Here is a 17,714-nt window from a genome sequence, read left to right as displayed (position 1 = left end):
CCCTCCCCAAGCCTGCAAAAAGTTTCTGCACAGCAAAGGCACCTCTTGAACCCAGAGCCTCTCTCATCTCAGGGGGAGAAGTGTATGTTCATTGGGAGAACACCTTCAGAGTTAAACCTGCTGGCCAGGCGACCCGCAACTCTGACAATGCCTGCATCTCTGGGCAGCAAGAGTGTTGAGTTGGGAAGGTTATTATTTATTTATTTATTTATTTATTTATTTATTTATACCCGCCCATCTGCCTGGCTTCCAACAAATATTAATTTTGCCCATCGCCTCCTACAGCCGATGGAGGCTTCAGTTCAATTTGCATTAGCAAGAAAATAAAATCAGGCCATAATTAAAACAATACAACACAGAACAAATATATACATGCTACTGTGTTCATCAGGGCCGTCTTAAGCGCCCCTGGCGCTGTGGAACAACGGATCCCTCCGGCGCCCCCCCGCCCCGTTTTCCAGCGCGGTGGGCGGGTGGGCGAGCGCAGCTGCACGTCGAACCGGCGGACGCAGCTCGCGGTGCCCTCCTGGCAGGCCGGCGCCATGGTGCCCTGCGCCACCAGGGGTCTACCTAGAGCTGGCCCTGGTGTTCATCCAAAATACTATATTGACAGTGGGTTGTGTTAATTGCACTCAGAGTAGACCCACTGAAATTAATGGACATGATTTCTTTAGGTCCATTCATTTCAAGGCATCTAGCCCAAGAGCTTAGCTGGAGAAAACCCTGTGTTTTAATTTGTTTTTTGATTATTGGGTCCATCTACTCACAGTTGCCAACCAGGTCCCCAAAGGAAAACCCACAAGCAGGATTTGAACACAAGGCCACTCTCCCTTCATGGGGTTCCCAGCAACGCAACTGTGAAGGCAGAGAACAGCCATTGTGGTTAGTAGCCATCAATAGCTCTCTCCTCCATGAATCTCTCTAATCCTCTTTTCTATTCTATTCCTGCATTGCATCCCTTCCAACAATTCCATCATTCTATATTAATAAAACTGAAGGTGAAATGAGCTCTTAAATGGTGGTGGAGATTTGAAGAAGAAGAAATCCACAGGGTGGAGGAGAAAAAGGAACTTAGGGGTAGGAAATGTGTTCAGAAACCATCGTGAAGTCTCCCCTCCCCTGGAAAGACCAACAAGTAAAAGGCCTGATGGAGTCGGAGCCGCTGCTGTTTCAATCTGCATTAAATAAAACTCACTCACTCAAATTTCATGCAAATTTGGAGCTAATTCTGCAAAGGCCCCAAACAGCTGTGGCTACAACCTCTTGACCAGGCATGCTCCCTCAAATACATGAGAGAGAGAGAGAGAGAGAGAGAGAGAGAGAGAGAGAGAGAGAGAGAGAGAGAGAGAGAGAGAGAGAGAGAGATATCCTGGAGGGGGAATTATAATTTGTAAGGAGGATGTTGGATGCAGAGAAGCGGGGAGATGGATGCATTTAGTTACTGCTGGTGACAGGAGTGAAAGAGAAGCAGAAAGACACAGCCCTTCAAGGAGGCTGTGAGGGTTTATATTTATCCCTTCTCTCTCTCTCTCTCCCACGAGAGGCCTATGGGAAGCCTGCAAGCAGGATTCGAACACAAGAGGAACTCTCCCCTCCTGCAGTTTCCAACAACTAATAATCGGAAGCCTTGCTGGGCCTTTCTGACTGTGGCGAAAGAGCCAAGTTTGCAGCAGTCGAAAGGCCTGCACTCCAGTAGAGCTGCTTGTGTGAACTGAGGATAAACACCGGCAAACTCCACAAAAGCTTCAGCGGCTGTAAAATCTCTTCCGGCTCCTGAAAAACACTCCCTGCAGTAGCCACAAGAGGTCACCAGGTGGCGTCCCACCCCAAACCTGAAGGTTGGGGGAAATAATTCTAAAATGTCAACAGCAATTGCTCAGCCAAAAGCAAAATAAAACCAGGACCCTCTGGCATTAACAGCCAGGCTGCTCTGAGAAACTCCCAGCAGCCAGCATTGGCCATGTGCTCCCAGGCTTCACCTTACCCAGGGACAGGGGAGTGAAGAGGGACCTACCCCCCACCCACTCACTGCAGGATTGCAGGATGTGTGCTGTGGCGCTCAGATACCTTCAGAGAAGGCCCTTCCCTCTGGGGGGAGAACCTCCATCACGACCTGGAAAGCAAACCCTTTGGAAAAGCAAGACAGTTAACGGCTTATTTATTAATCAACCAACAGCCCCTCTCCTCATTTAATGCATTTATATGGGATTTTGGAAGTGCGGTGGATCGGAAGCAGCGAGCCTTAATGGGCTCCGTCAGAACATCTCAAATCCAGGCCTGGAGCCTTCTTGCACAATTCCTACTTTCTTCAGAAAATCTTGCTTGCGCTCTCTCTCTCTCTCTCTCTCTCTCTCTCTCTCTCTCTCTCTCTCTGTGTGTGTGTAAGAGAGAGGTGGGGGGGCAGGAAATGGCTACAGATCTTGTATAATTACCATCATCATTTGCCCACAGGGGGAGGGGGAAAAATCAGTTCTTGGCCAACGTTACCCAGAAACGAGAGTAAAGTCCGTTCTTCTCTTCGAGGCAGATAGATAGATATATCTATCGTCTGCTTAATGCCAGGAGCGGATTTCTCCCTTCCTGAAGAGCAATGTGGCACTGCGTTGGCACTGCTGGCGTATGGAGAGGTAGCGCTGTATAGTGGGAAGAGAGGCTTGGGCTGGGACATGGGAGACACCCTGGTTCAAATCCCCTGCTTAGCTGTGAGGGCCTGGTGGGTGACCTGACGCCTGCCAGAGTCACTCAGCCTAACCTTCCTCGCAGGGTTGTTGTGAGATTAAAGCGGGGAAACAGGGAGAAGAGAATCATGCACGCCGCACTGAGTTTCTTGGGAGAAAAAGTTAGTTGAATGATAAAAAAGTAACTTCTCCAGAAGAACAGACCAAAGCTTGGGCCCCCCTCTGAAGGGGTGTCTCCTGGCGTGTATTCCTAAGAGAGGCAGCGGTGGTGTATTGGTTAGAGTGTCGGACAAGGCATGGGAGAGAACAGGGTTCGAATCCCCATCCAGCCACACAGCTGGGTGTGTCCTTGGGAGCCCGTCACTCAGCCTAACCTACCTCGCAGGGTTGTCGTGAGACTAAGTAGGGAGGAAGAGAACTATGCATACTGCCTTGAGCTCCTCAGAGGAAAGGCGGGATTAAAAAAGCACAACAAACAAACAAGGCTTTATCCTGAGGTCCAAAACCCCCAGGTCCTTATTGCCCAATTAGTGTTATTCCCATATTATTCCCAAGTTAGTTAGTGCTTTTATGCTGGGGAAGAGGTTGAGGGCATCTCGTGGGTGGGTGGATTTGCAGCATGTGTGCCTGCATGATTTGGGGTTGGGGGGTAAAAATGTATTAGCTGCAGAGCCAGGCCCTTAAATAGCCCTGCACTGGGCAAGGGCCATGCCGCAGCGGCAGAACACCTGCTTGGCATGCAGAAGGCCCCAAGTTCAATCCCCAACAGCTGCAGCTCCAGGAAGGGACTGGGGAGAGATTCCACATCGAAAACCTCCCAAGAGCTACTGCAGTTGCCAGCCAGTGTCTCAACTCCCAGCAGCATAGCTGCCAAGTTTTCACTTTTCTCGCGAGGAAGCCTATTCAGCATAAGGGAAAATCCCTGTAAAAAAGGGATAACTTGGCAGCTATGCCCAGCAGTCAGCATGGCTATTGGCCAGTGATTATGATGATGGTGGCAGTCCTGAGTCCAGCAACAACCGAAGAGTCACAGGTTCCCCATTTATACATTAAAAGAAGGCAGAGTTGTGATGGAGGAAGAGAAGCAAAGGAAAGGCAAGTGATGGTCAAGCTCAGCACAGGGAAACCTGCTGGTCTCCAGATATTGTCGGACTCCTTTAACTCCCATCAGCCCCAGTGGCCTGGCCTGGCAGATTTGAAGCCCAATGTCAGGGGTTCTTGCGAGTACTCTAGAGTAACGACGTTCCGCATGCCGGTTTTTAAACAGTTTTTATTAGTGCAGTCTATTTACAGTGAGACAGGTGTGTAAAAGCATGTCTGCTTATTCCGATGCAGAATCCAGCATTGAACCGCCCCGTGACTTCCTCCAACATAAGAGTCTTGGGACAGCAAACCTCCTTCCCCTCCTTCTCCTGCGTAATTCTGGAACCGGAGGAAAGGGTCTACGCTCCATGTTTTCCTTCTCCCCCCTTCCCCCCTCTCTCTCTTCCTCCCTCCTGTGTAGCAGGGGCTCTCCCGTGCTGCCAGAGCCCTGGCCCTCTCTCTCCACTTCCTGACTGGTCTCCTCAGCATCCTCGCTGCCATCGCTGCTTGGGGAGGAGCTGCTTCTGATGAGAGGGGGAGGTTCTCTATACTCTCTTCCCCTTACACCCAACATCTGTGGGGGTATCATGCTGCCCTCCACCATTGCTGTATGCTACCAGTGTCGAAGCAATGATTCTTCAACATCAACTTTGTTGGACTGGTCATGTTGCGAGGGTGCCTGATTATCGCCTTCCAAAGCAACTACTGTACTCTATTCCCAACTTAAACATGGAAAGCGTAATGCTGGCAGTCAATAAAGGAGGTTTAAAGACTCTCCCAAGGTAAATCTTAAAAAAGTAGGATAAACACCGACAACTGGGAAACACTGGACTGCGACCATTCCAGTTGGAGAACAGCCTTTACCAAAGGTGTCATGGACTTTGAAGATGCTCAAATTCAGGACAAAAGGGAGAAACGTGCTAAGAGGAAGGCATGCTTGGCAAACCCTCACCATGATCAACTCCTGCCTGGAAACTTATGTCTCCACTGCGGAAGGACATGTGGATCCAGAATTGGCCTCCACAGTAACTTACGGACTCGCTGTTAAAACTGTGTTCATGGAAGACAATCTTCCTCGGCTACGAGTGATCGCCAAAGAAGAAGACCTAAGCCCCATCTTGCCAAGAGAGCAAGTCCACCCAACAAAAAACCTTAGCCCTGCGAGGATTTCTTTTTTTAAGTGTGTGCACAAACACACAGCATCTTTCAAACGTTTGTGAAGCCAAGAGTAAGTCAAAACACAGCTTCTCAACCCCTTCCTATCATCGCTGCAGCCAACTCATCAGTTTGCTGACTAAATATTATAGCATCTTAGCAGCAGCGCCTAATGCCTAATGAAGAGATCTGTTCCCCCCGATTAAAGAACTGATAGATATTTCCTCACTTGGGTGGAAATCGCTTCTCGGGAGCCAGGAGCCTGGAGAGAGCCAGTGAGGAGGGGGTCACTGTCCCCTCCATCAGAAGCCCCCTCTGAGGACACCCAACAAAGACATCTTTTAAATTTATCAGATGATATCACCGTCGTCAGGAGGGACCCAGGTGGCGCTGTGGTCTAAACCACAGAGCCTAGGGCTTGCCGATCAGAAGGTTGGCGGTTCGAATCCCCGTGACGGGGTGAGCTCCTGCTGTTCTGTCCCTGCTCCTGCCCACCTAGCAGTTCGAAAGCACGTCAAAGTACAAGTAGATAAATAGGTACTGCTCCGGCGGGAAGGTAAACGGCGTTTCCGTGCGCTGCTCTGGTTCGCCAGAAGCAGCTTTGTCATGCTGGCCACATGACCCGGAAGCTGTCTGCGGACAAACGCCGGCTCCCTTGGCTTATAGAGTGAGATGAGCACGCAACTCCAGAGTCATCCGTGACTGGACCTAATGGTCAGGGGTACCTTTACCTTTACCTTTACCCACCGTCTCCACTCTCACAACTCCAGACAAAAAGATTTGCGTGCCTAAAAATGTATCTGCGCAGTTGACGAAAATGGTAATGGTGGTAATAATAATAATAATAACAATAATAATAATAATAATAATAATAATAATAATAATTTCTTGATAGTTTTACTGCTGCTGCAGTTATTCAGGCTGCCCAATAACCTTCATTCTCTGGAAACCTCATGATAAAAAGAGAGGAAGAGTAATAAGCCACATTAAGGAGACCAAAGCAAACAGCATAAAAAACTTTGTAACCAGCAGATGGAAAGCTGCTACACTTCCAAAACTAAGGACTATTTATTGATTACATTTATGCACCACTTTTCCCTCCAAGGAACTAGAGGTGGTGTACCTGGCTGTACTCATCACCATTTTATCCTCACGACAACCCTGAGAGGTAGGTCAGGCTGTGATGCAGTGACTGGCCTCACCACTAGGGTGCAGTGTCCCAGGCCACGAGTTTTCAGGGCCCAGACGTGCGACCTGGGGGCGGCCCCTGGTGATGTCGTGGGGGCCAGACTATGGGATAAATCCTTGCATTAAGAGAAATCCTCGACAATTGCAAGTATCGTCATCTTTTCAAATTATATTCCTGCGGTTCTGGGAGATGAGGGCTGGGCAACGGTAATGGTGGGGCTGCAAGCCCTCCTGGTGGCCCCAAGACTTTTGCCTTGAACCTCAAAGGACAAACCGCCAAGCTCTCTCACCCCATAGATCAAGGACACTTGCTGCCCTTCCTTCGTCTGAGCCCATTTCTTACAGATGGCCATTTATTTTGAACGCCTATCCGGACTTTTCGCATGGCAATATGTATCGATTTATATATGTTTGCTCTGAGATGGATGTATTGATTGTCACTGTATTATTAATGTGAGGAGATGTTTTCTTTAATGTCCTGCTTTTTCCTCTGTTTTCTTTTTTTTAAACCCATCACTTGCTATATAAATCAGTAATTGTATATAAATCCTGGGTAATTGACACCAGTCTCATGTACGTACTGGTTACCTGTAGATTGCTAAGCCAGAAAAGGTCATGGTCAAAGGTCAATTGTAGAGTTGAAAGGGACCCCCATGGGTCATCTAGTCCAACCCCCTGCAATGCAGGAATCTCAGCTAAAAGCATCCCTGACAGATGACGACCCAAGGAAGGAGAGTCCACCACTTCCCGAGGGAGACCATTCCACTGTAAGCTCTGACTGTAAGAAAGTTCCTCCTGATCCTTAGTCGGGATCTCCTTTCTTGTAACTTGAAGCCATGGGTTCGAGTCCTACCCTCCAAAGCAGGAAACCCTCCAACCAGTCCTGCTCAAAAGAATCATTGGCCTCTTCCAGTGATCTTGATAAAGGTGACTTTTGGTCTTCACAAAGGGTCTGCAAAATGCAGCACCCAGGTCTTTAGTCCTACAACTAATATATTATACTAATACAGTCGTACCTCGGAAGTCGAACGCCTTACAAGATGAACGTTTTGGTTCCCGAACACCACAAACCTGGAAGTGAGTGTTCCAGTTTGTGAAGTGAGTGTGGCTTCCAAATGAGGAGGAAATAATAATAATAATAATAATAATAATAATAATAATAATAATAATTTTATTTCTACCCAGCCACTCTGGGCAGCTCCCAACAGAATATTAAAAACACAATAAAACTTCAAACATTAAAAACTTCCCTGAATAGGGCTGCCTTCAGATGTCTTCTAAAAGTCAGATAGTTGCTTATTTCCTTGGCATCGGATGGGAGGGCATTCCACAGGGTGGGTGCCACCACCGAGAAGGCCCACTGCCTGGTTCCCTGCAACCTCACTTCTCACAGGGAGGGAACTGCCCTTGGAGCTTGATAACCTGAGACCCTTGGAGCTTGATAACCTGAACAAAGTGCAGGCAGAATGCACCCACAGAGAGACAACTCCCTAAGCCACCCAGCTCCCTCTTGTTGGCATCTGTCTCGAGAGACAATGGAGTGCGCCTCTGGGGGTGAAGTCAAACCCTTTGCACTAGCAGCACCCATAGCAGGTCAAAGTCGGCACCTAAAACAGGGCTTGTGTTTCTGAACTCGTGACCTACATAAGAAGATCCTACTGGATCAGGCCAATGGCCCACCTAGTCCAGCAACCTGTTCTCATAGCGGTCAACCAGAAGCCCATTATGGGAAACTGTCAAGCAGGATCCAAGCACAAGAGCCCTCTCCCCTCCTGTGTTCCATGGTTTTAACTATGTGCTGCGTGAATCTTCCAATTCCAGGACCTGTGGAAGATCAGGCAGGGGCTTCACCCCAATGCTTACCCATCTGCTTGGACAGGGGGTCAGGAGAGATTGCTCCTGGGGTGTCCTCCCCCAGCCAAGGAGGCCTCTTTTAACCAATTAAGCTCACATCCTGGAGTGCTCCCTGGCCTCTATGCCAGCTTTGCCCAGGGCAAAGGCACCCACTCTCCACGCTTCCGAACTCACCCTCGGGTGCCAAAGTTCTGGGCCTCGGAGCACCTTGCAGTCGAGGAACCAGCCAAGACGAGGCAGCAAATTGCAAAATTAAACAAACCGAGTGACTCATGTAGCCGTCCATTATTTATGCTGGCATTGAATAATTCATCGGGGAGCCTCGGTTTCCTAAGCGCAGAAGCCACCAATTTTTCCACTCGGTCGCACGAGCCCAGGGCCCTGGCCACAAGGCTGCCACTGGGGCACCAACAGGGTCCGTCCATCCGTCCGTCCCCCCGCTTCTCCCTACATGCGCACAGGAGCGGAAGCGACAGCAAAAGGGCACCTGTGCATTGCCAAAGCGGGCTGGCCCACATACACAAGTTCCAGTGCGCCTGAGTGCGCCAGCAATGCAAAACAGCACGAGAGGGCAGCCAATTTTGTCGCACGGTGGCCGGTGCAGCAGTGAGATTTGGACGGCCAATTGCCCGCATTGGCAAGAGCGAGAAGGCAGAGTGTCACAATGCAAGTTGGCATCCAAGAACCCACTGAGCCGATCTGAAAACAATCCCAACCGCTCCTCATGCGTAAAGGGCACAATGCGCCACACAGCTGGTTTCTGAGAGCCTCTCAACAAACGCTTTCCTTGGCTGCCGATGCAGAAGTGGACCCCCAAACTGCCACACCTAAGAATGCAAGAAGAGCCTTCTGGATCAGGCCCGCAGCCTATCTAGCCCAGTATCCGGTTCTCGCAGTAGCCAAAGAGTTTCCTGCGGGAAACCAGGAAGCAGGATCCAAGCACATGAGCAACTCTCCCCATCCTGGCCAATAGCCATTGCCAACCCTCTCCTCTTCCATGAATTTGTCCAATTCTCTTCTAAAGCAGTCTAGATTGGTAGTCATCACTAGGTCCTGCAGCAGTGAGTTCTATAGTTTAACTCTGCACTGTGTGAAGGAGGACTTCCTTTAATCTGCCCTGAATCTTCCAACATTCAGCTTTGTCACGTGTTCCAGTGTTATGAGAGGGAGGGAACTTTCCACTATTTACTTTCTCCACGATGTGTATAATTCTACAGGCCTTTATCATCGCCTCTTCCTTGCCTTTTCTCTAAACCAAAAAGTCCCAAACATGGCCACCTTTCTTTCATAGAGTTGTGCCTGCAGCATGGAGATAAATACCACTGGCCTACATTGCAGGGTTGTTTTCAGGACTGTGGAGGTAACATGTGCAAAAGGGTGCCAAATACAGTCGTACCTCGGGTTACGAACTCGATCCGTTCTGGGTCGCAGTTCGTAACTCGAAAAGGTTGCAAACCGAGCGCCATTTTTGCGCATGAGCAAAGCACGTTTTTCGCGCTTTGCACATACACAAAGCGCTCGCCCAGCTTCTGCGCATGTGCGGAACGCGCGCGCGCCGAAAACACTTCCGGGTTTGCGGAGTTCATAACCCGAACTGTTCGCAACCCGAGCGGTTTGTAACCCGAGGTACGACTGTACTTTAAACCACCAGCATGGTGTAGTGGTTAGAGTGTCAGACTAAGACCTGGGAGGCCAGGGTTCAAATCCCGACTCTGCCACAACGCTCACTGTTTGACCTTGGGCCAGCCACACTATATCTCTCGGCTTAACCTACCTCACAGGGCTGTTGTGGAAATTAGATGAGGAGGGAAAGAACCATGTATGCCACCTTGGTCTCCTTGCAGAAAGAGGTGGCATAGAAATGCAATACATTTTATATATTTATGTATATGCTGTTTGCATGAGCTGTACAGGCAACTCTTGGGAGAGGAGCTGTCCTTGGTTCTGAATGTAGCATTTGACACCCCACCCACACCTCCCTGCCCAAGGTCATTTCCTTTGCACCTGCCCAAGGTGGAGCAGGAAGTGGAGAAGCTTTGGGCAAGAGTCCATTCAGTAGATACAAGCACCATCTGGGCATGCAGAAGGTCTCAGGCTGGCAGCATCTCTCTCTCTGGGACCCGCTGGCTGGCCTGATCCTTTGAGCTGCTAGAAGGCCCATTTAAATCAGTCCCTTACTCAGAACCATGAGGACTAGGAACTTATTTTATTTCTAGAGGGCCATCGCTCAGTGGCAGAGTATCCCCCCCCCTGCACACAGAAGGTCCCAGGCTCAACCTGCAGCATCATCTCCAGGTGTGACCCATGCTGTCTCAGGCCCTGGACAGCCACTGACTGCCGGTCAGTGTAGACATTACTGAGCTCGGTGGGCCAGTGACCTGTCTCGATATACGGCAGCTTTCTAGGTTCCTTCGCGTGAGAAGAAGCTGCTTTTGGAGACACCTGGCAGGTGGGTTTGATTGCTGTATAGCTGAGATAGTCTCTCTCTCACACACACACGCACACACAAACACACACACAGAGAGATGTTTCAGGTTATAATTGCCACGGGTGCTTTGATCAAAAAGGCAGGAAGCATAAGCCAGGAAGGCAACTAGCAAAAAGGCCTTGAGCTGGCGCATCAATGATTGTGCATTTTTGCAAATGTGGGGAGGGGGAGCCCAAACCAGCCCCTAATTCAGGCCACTTTTTAACATGAGAATGGGCTGGTGGATCAGACCAGCAACCCCTCTAATCCAGCATCCTGTTCTCACACTGGCCAACCCGTAGGGCTGGGCAATATATCGATACATCACCCCAAACCAGTTTGAAGTCCATATCGTGATATTGGTTTCATAATTTTTTGACCCGGCAACATATCATGAATTATTGTGTGTGTTTGTGTGCTATCACAATGGGGGGGGGACCGTGAAGCCAGCCAATGCTTCTATTGATTCCTGCAGCCCCCGTGAGCTCAGCTCTCCCCCGGCCTCATGCAGGGAGCACCAAATCACAAGAGCAAGTGCTGGCGTAAAAAAGAAAAGAAAAAGTAGAGCCAGCCACTGCCTCTACACAGCCTCCATCCTTATTTCAGACACTGTAATACATCAGCATGTCCCTGTTTAGCTGGTGATATATCACACTGTTGAAAACCAGATGTTGCCAGATTTCCATCAACTGGTATTCCAAAGCATTGCTGCCTCAGACTCTGGGGGCAGGGAATAGCCATTGTGGCTTGTGGCCATCAATAGCCGCCCTCCCCCATGAATTGGCCTAATCCTCATTTTAAACCATCCAAGTTAGTGGCCATCCCTGCCTCCTGCGGGGAAAAGTTCCATAATGTGACTATGTGTCCTGTGTAGAAGGACGTCTTTTTATCTGTCCTGAATCTTCCAACACTCAGCTTCATTGCAGGCAAGTTCTAGCATTAGTCCAGTATACCTCTGTCCAGTATTCCTGAAGGTGCATCTCCACCCCCATCATTCTGCCCGGACACTGAGGTCCAGTGCCGAGGGCCTTCTGGCGGTTCCCTCTCTGCGAGAAGCCAAGTTACAGGGAACCAGGCAGAGGGCCTTCTTGGTGGTGGCGTTTTTTGATTAACATCTTTATTGAAAGTTCGAAAAGTACATAATGATATGTGCACCAGACATGGTGTGACGGAAAAAAAAAAAGAGAAAGAGAGAAACAGAACCCCCGCAGGAGGGAAAACAAAGGGGGGAGGGGAGAAACCCAACACTGTTTATTTCACAAGGTTGTTATTGTACTTCACCTTGAATTATATACCTAGCACATGGAACCTTACAAAAGGACACTATGAGCGGACTCTCTGTGCCCTTACCACAGCAAAAAGATGAAAAATAAAAATGCGGCTCCCTTCTACAAGTGGATAGAAGACTTATACCAGGCACCCCCGAACTCGGCCCTCCATATGTTTTGGGACTACAATGTCCATCATCCCTAGTTAACAGGACCACTGGTCTGGGATGATGGGAATTGTAGTCCCAAAACATATGGAGGGCCGAGTTTGGGGGGGTGCCTGACTTATACAAACTCGCAACACAGGAACAGCTTGCATATAAACGCAGACTTGCTGTGGACAAATTCGACGGTATTTGGAATCCATTCTTACAAATACTGTAATAGTTTAAGATCTGGTGAAATACAACCTTACAATTCTATAATAGGTGATCGGGAAGGAAATGTCCCCCTGCGCCTGGAAGCTTCCCCATTTCCCCTTCCCCGAGACGCTCGGGAGCTCCTTGGCTTTGCGGGGGTCTCTCACAGCAGCATTCTGGATCGTGCCGCCAAAAATTAAATATGTGGAGGAGCATTGCTGCCTTGCTATTTATACAGGGCAGTGTTTGGGGTGCGGGGAGAGAGAAAGAGCCCTTGAGGGCAGGGCGGGGAGCCCTCCAGACACAAGGGCCCTGCATGCCAACAAACGCTCCTTTCAGACCAGGACTGGCAAGCACACCAGGCGGAGGCAAGCAAAGCGGGCGCTGTGCCAGCAGGGACTCTGAGTGGCTCCTATTGTTTCACAGCCGGGTTGCCCAGGAGTCATGTGCCAAGGAGGGTGGCAGAGTCCTCAGTTCCAGAGACCAGCCTGGTGGTGGCAGAAACACACAGGAAACCTGCTATATACAGAGTCGGACCTTCATGGTTCACCTAGCTCTCTATTGCCAACACTGACTGGCAGCAACAGCTCTCCAGGATTTCAGACAGGTGCCATTCAAAAGGCTGGATGGACATCTGCCAAGGATGCTTTTGTTGCGATTCCTGCATTTCAGGGGGGTGGGACTAGATGAGCCTTGGTGGCCCCTTCCAACTCTACAATTCTTTGATTCTATTCTGGGAGATGCTGCTGCCGGGGACTGAACCTGGGACCTTCTACATGCAAGACAGGTGCTCTACTGCTGACCTGCGACAACTTCATCAAAGCTTAAGATTCTAGTCCTCATGTTTAACCAGAAACGTAATGAGTCTTGCCACTGGTTCAACTATATGGGGTAAGGACTGATAGAGGGGTCTATCCCCAGCCCTACCTGGAGGTGCTAGGCAGAGGGGACTAAACCCAAGGCCTTCTGCATGCCAGGCAGGTGCCCTGCCACTGAGCTGCAGCCTTTAAGATGTTGGTAGCTGCCTTGGACCAAGTTAGACCATGCAGTTCTGCATTGTCTGGCTGGCAGTGGCTTTCCACCGGCAAGCTTCCCAACCCGCCCCGCCCGGCAAAAGGCAAAATTTGCACTCACCGCAGGCTCCGGTGATAGACGGTTGTCTTGTCCACCCTGGAGACAGACAGAGAGAGGAGAGAAGAGGGGGGGAAACAGAAAAGATGCAGGCAGATTAGTAACCAGGCAGACACATCTCACCTTGTCACCAACAGTTAAAGACAGTTTTGCCTCTGTCAGAGCTTTCGGGGAAGGGTGACAGGGCTGGGTGGCCACACGATTCCTGCCTGCTGTCTTTCTGAAAGTGTGCGTGTATATGCATGTGTATATGTAATTTCATAAAATGGACGCATCACTAGAATGCAAAAATAAGAGACTCGGATAAAGAAAAATCAAGAAACAATCACAACCATGCTTTAAAACACACAAAGGTCAACACACTAAAAACCAGATTAAAAACCACCTCAGAATTTCTAAGCATCTAGACAGGCTTAACCTAAGTAATAATAATTATTTTTAAGCAGGCACCCAAAAGAGCACAGCGAATGTCAATGGGCAGGGAGTTCCAAAGTTCCAAACAGTCGAGTTCTTACAAATGTGGAGCGGGTGTTTTGTGGCACCTGGAACAGGGCCAGTTCCACCTATTGAAGCAACTGAGCGGGTGAAAATGGGGTACCTGCGATATCGTAGGTAAACTGGTCCCAAGTTGTTAGGGGATATATGATCGCCCCAGTTATTCTGCCCATCTGCACGCAGTCCTAGGCTTCATTGGGCGGAAATGCAGTGTGTGTGTGAACAGGTGAGAATACCAGAAGAGCTCAGCAGTGGCTGGATCAGGCCAAAAGCAGCCCATCTTAGTCCAGCATGAGCACCAAGTGCCTGATCCACACAGGACCACCTGGAGAGACAGCGTGGCATAGTGGTACTGCAGCGGTCAGCAAACTTTTTTTTAAAAAAAGTTTTTATTAAACAAATTTAACAACATACCATCAATCAATATAGCAAATTAATCCCCCCCTTTTTATACCCCCCCGGTTTGTTTACACATGTTATTCTCTGCATGTTATAAAATTATACGTATCCTTGCCTTATCTGTGCTATGTTCTACTAATAAATTGTGGATGTTTATTCAAAACCTGCCAAGGAGTCCAAGTCCTTTTGTTGTCTTTTTAAATAGTTTGTAAAAAGTTCCTATTCTTCTTTAAAGTCAGGATTGTCCTTTTCTCGTAGTTTGTATGTTAACTTTGCCAATTCCGCATAGCTCATCAGTTTTTCTTGCCATTGTTCTTTCGTTGGGACTTCCTCATCCTTGTGCTAGCAAGACTCTTGCTGCTGTTGTAGCATATATGAATACGCTCTTTGTTTTCCTTGGCAGGTCTTGTCCTAAAATCCCTAACAAAAATGCTTCTGGTTTCTTTTTACAAATGTTTTTCTCAGTTCATTGTATATCATCTCCCAGAATTTTTTTAACTTCTCTACATTCCCACCACATATGATAAAAGGCACCTTCTTTTTCTTTACATTTCCAACATTTATTTAACCCAGGGGTCAGCAAACTTTTTGAGCAGAGGGCCAGTCCACTGTCCCTCAGACCTGGGGGGGGGCAGACTATATTTTTTTGGGGGGGAATGAACAAATTCCTATGCCCCACAAATAACCCAGAGATGCATTTTAAATAAAAGGACACATTCTACTCATGTAAAAACACGCTGATTCCTGGACCGTCCGTGGACCGGATTTAGAAGGCGACTGGGCTGGATCCATCCCCCGGGCCTTAGTTTGCCTACCCATGGGTTAGAGCATGAGATTAGGACCCAGGAGAAACCAGGGGTTCAAATCCTCGCACTCGGCCATGAAGCTTCCACTGGGTGATCTTGGGGGCCAGTCACTGCCTCTCAGTCTCAGCTACACACCTACCTCACAGGGTTGTTGTGGGGATTAAATGAGGAGGGGGAGAACCACTCTTGAACTCCTTGTGGTAAATGCACCAAATAAAATGAATGAATGAATCGCAATCCTCTCCCCTCTTGCGTCCCGCCCCCCCCCCCCCCGCAACTGTAGCTAGTTGCCCTTCATAACCGAGAGCCTTATCCCCCCTCACGAATTTGCCTGATCCACTTTCGAAGGCATCCACGTTGGTGGCAATCAATGCCTCCTGGAGAGGGAGAGCTTCAAGGAGAGCTCAGTTGGTTAGAGCACGATGCTGATAACGCCAAGGCTGCAGGTTCGATCCCCGCACGGGACAGCTGCATATTCCTGCATTGCAGGGGGCTGGACTAGATGATCCTCAGGGTCCCTTCCAACTCTAAATAGACCTGAACAGGTCTATTTAGAAAAGGGGAAGAGTCCCACAGTTCAACTTCGCTGAGCGAAGAAGGACTTTCTCTTATCTGTCCTGAATCTTCTGACGTTCAGCTTCGTCAGAGGGCACCCTGTTAGCTAGCCCTGCAGTAGAGCTTTCCAAACTTTTAATTTTGGTGATGCACTTTTTCGACATGCATCATTCCGCAATGCAGTAATTCGGCTTTACTAACAAACTGTACCCCTTTCCAGCCCCTAGAGGAGCACAGAGACACAGATTGGAAAGCTCTGCCCTACAGTTTACAACTCTGCCCCTAGCGCGCGCCCCCAGCCTCTCCCCACCTCCAACTCCCCCCTCCCCACCACCAAAAACAGCCACAACCCCAAAGTGGGCCAAATGTGAGGAGCGGCAACTGAAAAACAAGGCTTGTTTGGGGATTCACCCTGTGCCGTCCAAAACCTGTCTGTCTGGCCGGGGAACCGGTTGCTGTGTTTGGGGTTGAAACAAGGCAGGCCTGTCTTGTGCAGCAGGTCCCTTCATCACCAGAGAGAGAGAGGTCAAGCCAGCATTGCCCACAGCTCTTCTAGGCCCTCCAGGGGACAAAAGAGGCCCCCATCCCCTATGCCCTCATGCAGCCATTTCTAGGGGGCAGCAGCCCCTGGTCTGCAGTGAACAGGAGGATGGGCGCGATGGTGGCCCTCAGGTGGCCTCTCGGTTGCTGGGAGAGGGAGGGCTGCTAGCTTGGGGGCCCCTGCTTGCGAGCTTCCCTGAATGAGATGGGTGGCTGCAGCATTTATTTACTTTTGCCTTGATTCATCCCGGTTCCTATGAAAAGGGACAAATTTGTGGAACCTATGGTAGTGAGATGGAAGCTCCATGTTCAGAGGCTGTCTACCTAGTCCTGAAGCGCTCTATGCCACAACTGCTTTTTCAAAGTGTGTAAAATATATTTCTGTAGAGCAGATCATTGCATTGTATAGCTGTCTTCCTTTCAGATGCCTGGGTTAGCCATGAAGCTTCCAAATGGAGGCAGTCTACCTCCAAACGCCAGCCACGAGGGGACAGGGAGGGAAAAACAGGGGAGGGCTGTTGTCTTCACACCCCACTGGCTGTCCACTCCTGGAAACAGGAGACTGGGGATAAATGGACCCTCTTTGGCTTAACCAACAATGGCTTGTTCCATGTTCTTAATTGCAATTGCTTGGGAGACCTTTTAGCGTCCAGACCGGCTGATTCCAGCTTTGAAGTCAGCTTCAGGAACGGAAGTCTGGAGTAGGTCAGCAATAAAAGACCCAGTGCCAGTGAAGTCACCTCTTTATTCAAAGGAAGCAAAACAGTGCAGGCGTAGTGAGCACAGTAGATCTTGCCCCAATGAGGCTGTTGCCCACAGCTCTCCAAGACCACAACTCCCTTGGGTACTTCCCAAGCAATCTCAGGCTCCTTAGCCTTGTATCTCCTCGCTCCTCCCTCTTCGTTTCTCTATACGTTCCGAGAGACCAGTGGGAAACGGAGCTGGTTGCAGCAGGGGTGGGAGACCCCCTGGCTTCTTCAGCAGCCTGCCTCATGGTCCCCCTCCTCTCCAGCCTCTGCTACTGCTTCTGTCTCCGGACTGCTCTCTGCCATAGCCTCTTCCTGCTCACTAAACCCTGTTACCTCTGTAGCTTCTGACACCTCCTCCTCCCCCCAGTCTTCTCCCTGTGGCTACTCATCATCGCCCCATCACCAATCCCCCCCATCTCTGAACCTTCTTCCTTTGGGGGTTCCCCACCTGATGCATCCAGCCGGCCCATGACAGTCAGCAAATCAAAAAAGGACCAAAAAAATATCAACCATTTGGCAATCGCAGAATAAATTCGATATTTACAAAACCAAAACAATCTAGGCTTAAGCGCACAAACACAGAGCAAATTAAGTTTCAGCCTTGGTTTTCCCAGCACTTAGAGGAGCCCGGCTTAAGGTCATAGAGCTGTCACACAGGCCAGATGAGGTACAGCTGGCTCCTACGTCTTTCCTCCAGAGGAAGATGGATGCAGCAAAAGGCAAGTGTCAAGGGAGGGCAATGATGGTCAGGGCAACACTTGCTAGTGTTGAGGAAGATGGGGAGAAGGTGGAGAGAGACAGAGGAGGGATGCGGAGAGGAGAGGAAGACTCAACTCTCAAGGGAGTTTTGCTGGGAAGCAGCTGAGCTGGGGCTGCTCTGAAGCTGGCTCCCCCCCCCCTCCTCCGGCTCTCTCCAGTCTGGTGCCAGGCACGTCCTGCCCAGCCCCTAATTGAATTATTCCATCTAAACAAACAGCCTCGCAGAAG

At 49.6% G+C, this 17,714-nt stretch overlaps 1 protein-coding gene across 3 annotated transcripts in view; it reads right to left on the bottom strand.

Annotated features, from left to right (window-relative positions):
• RAP1GAP (RAP1 GTPase activating protein) overlaps positions 1 to 17,714 on the bottom strand; it is a 75,694-nt gene that overhangs the window by 54,166 nt on the left and 3,814 nt on the right. For all 3 annotated transcript variants that reach the window (XM_060276292.1, XM_035120247.2, XM_060276291.1), the window contains exon 2: positions 13,187 to 13,222. In XM_060276292.1, coding sequence (XP_060132275.1) covers positions 13,187 to 13,222 — 36 coding nt within the window. The remainder of the gene's footprint in view (positions 1 to 13,186; positions 13,223 to 17,714) is intronic.

This window comes from Zootoca vivipara, chromosome 6 (genome assembly GCF_963506605.1).
Source record: "Zootoca vivipara chromosome 6, rZooViv1.1, whole genome shotgun sequence".
In the NCBI taxonomy this organism is placed as follows: Eukaryota; Metazoa; Chordata; class Lepidosauria; order Squamata; family Lacertidae; genus Zootoca; species Zootoca vivipara.
Note: the sequence above shows the minus strand (reverse complement) of the source record. Positions and strands in the feature narration are given on the sequence as shown.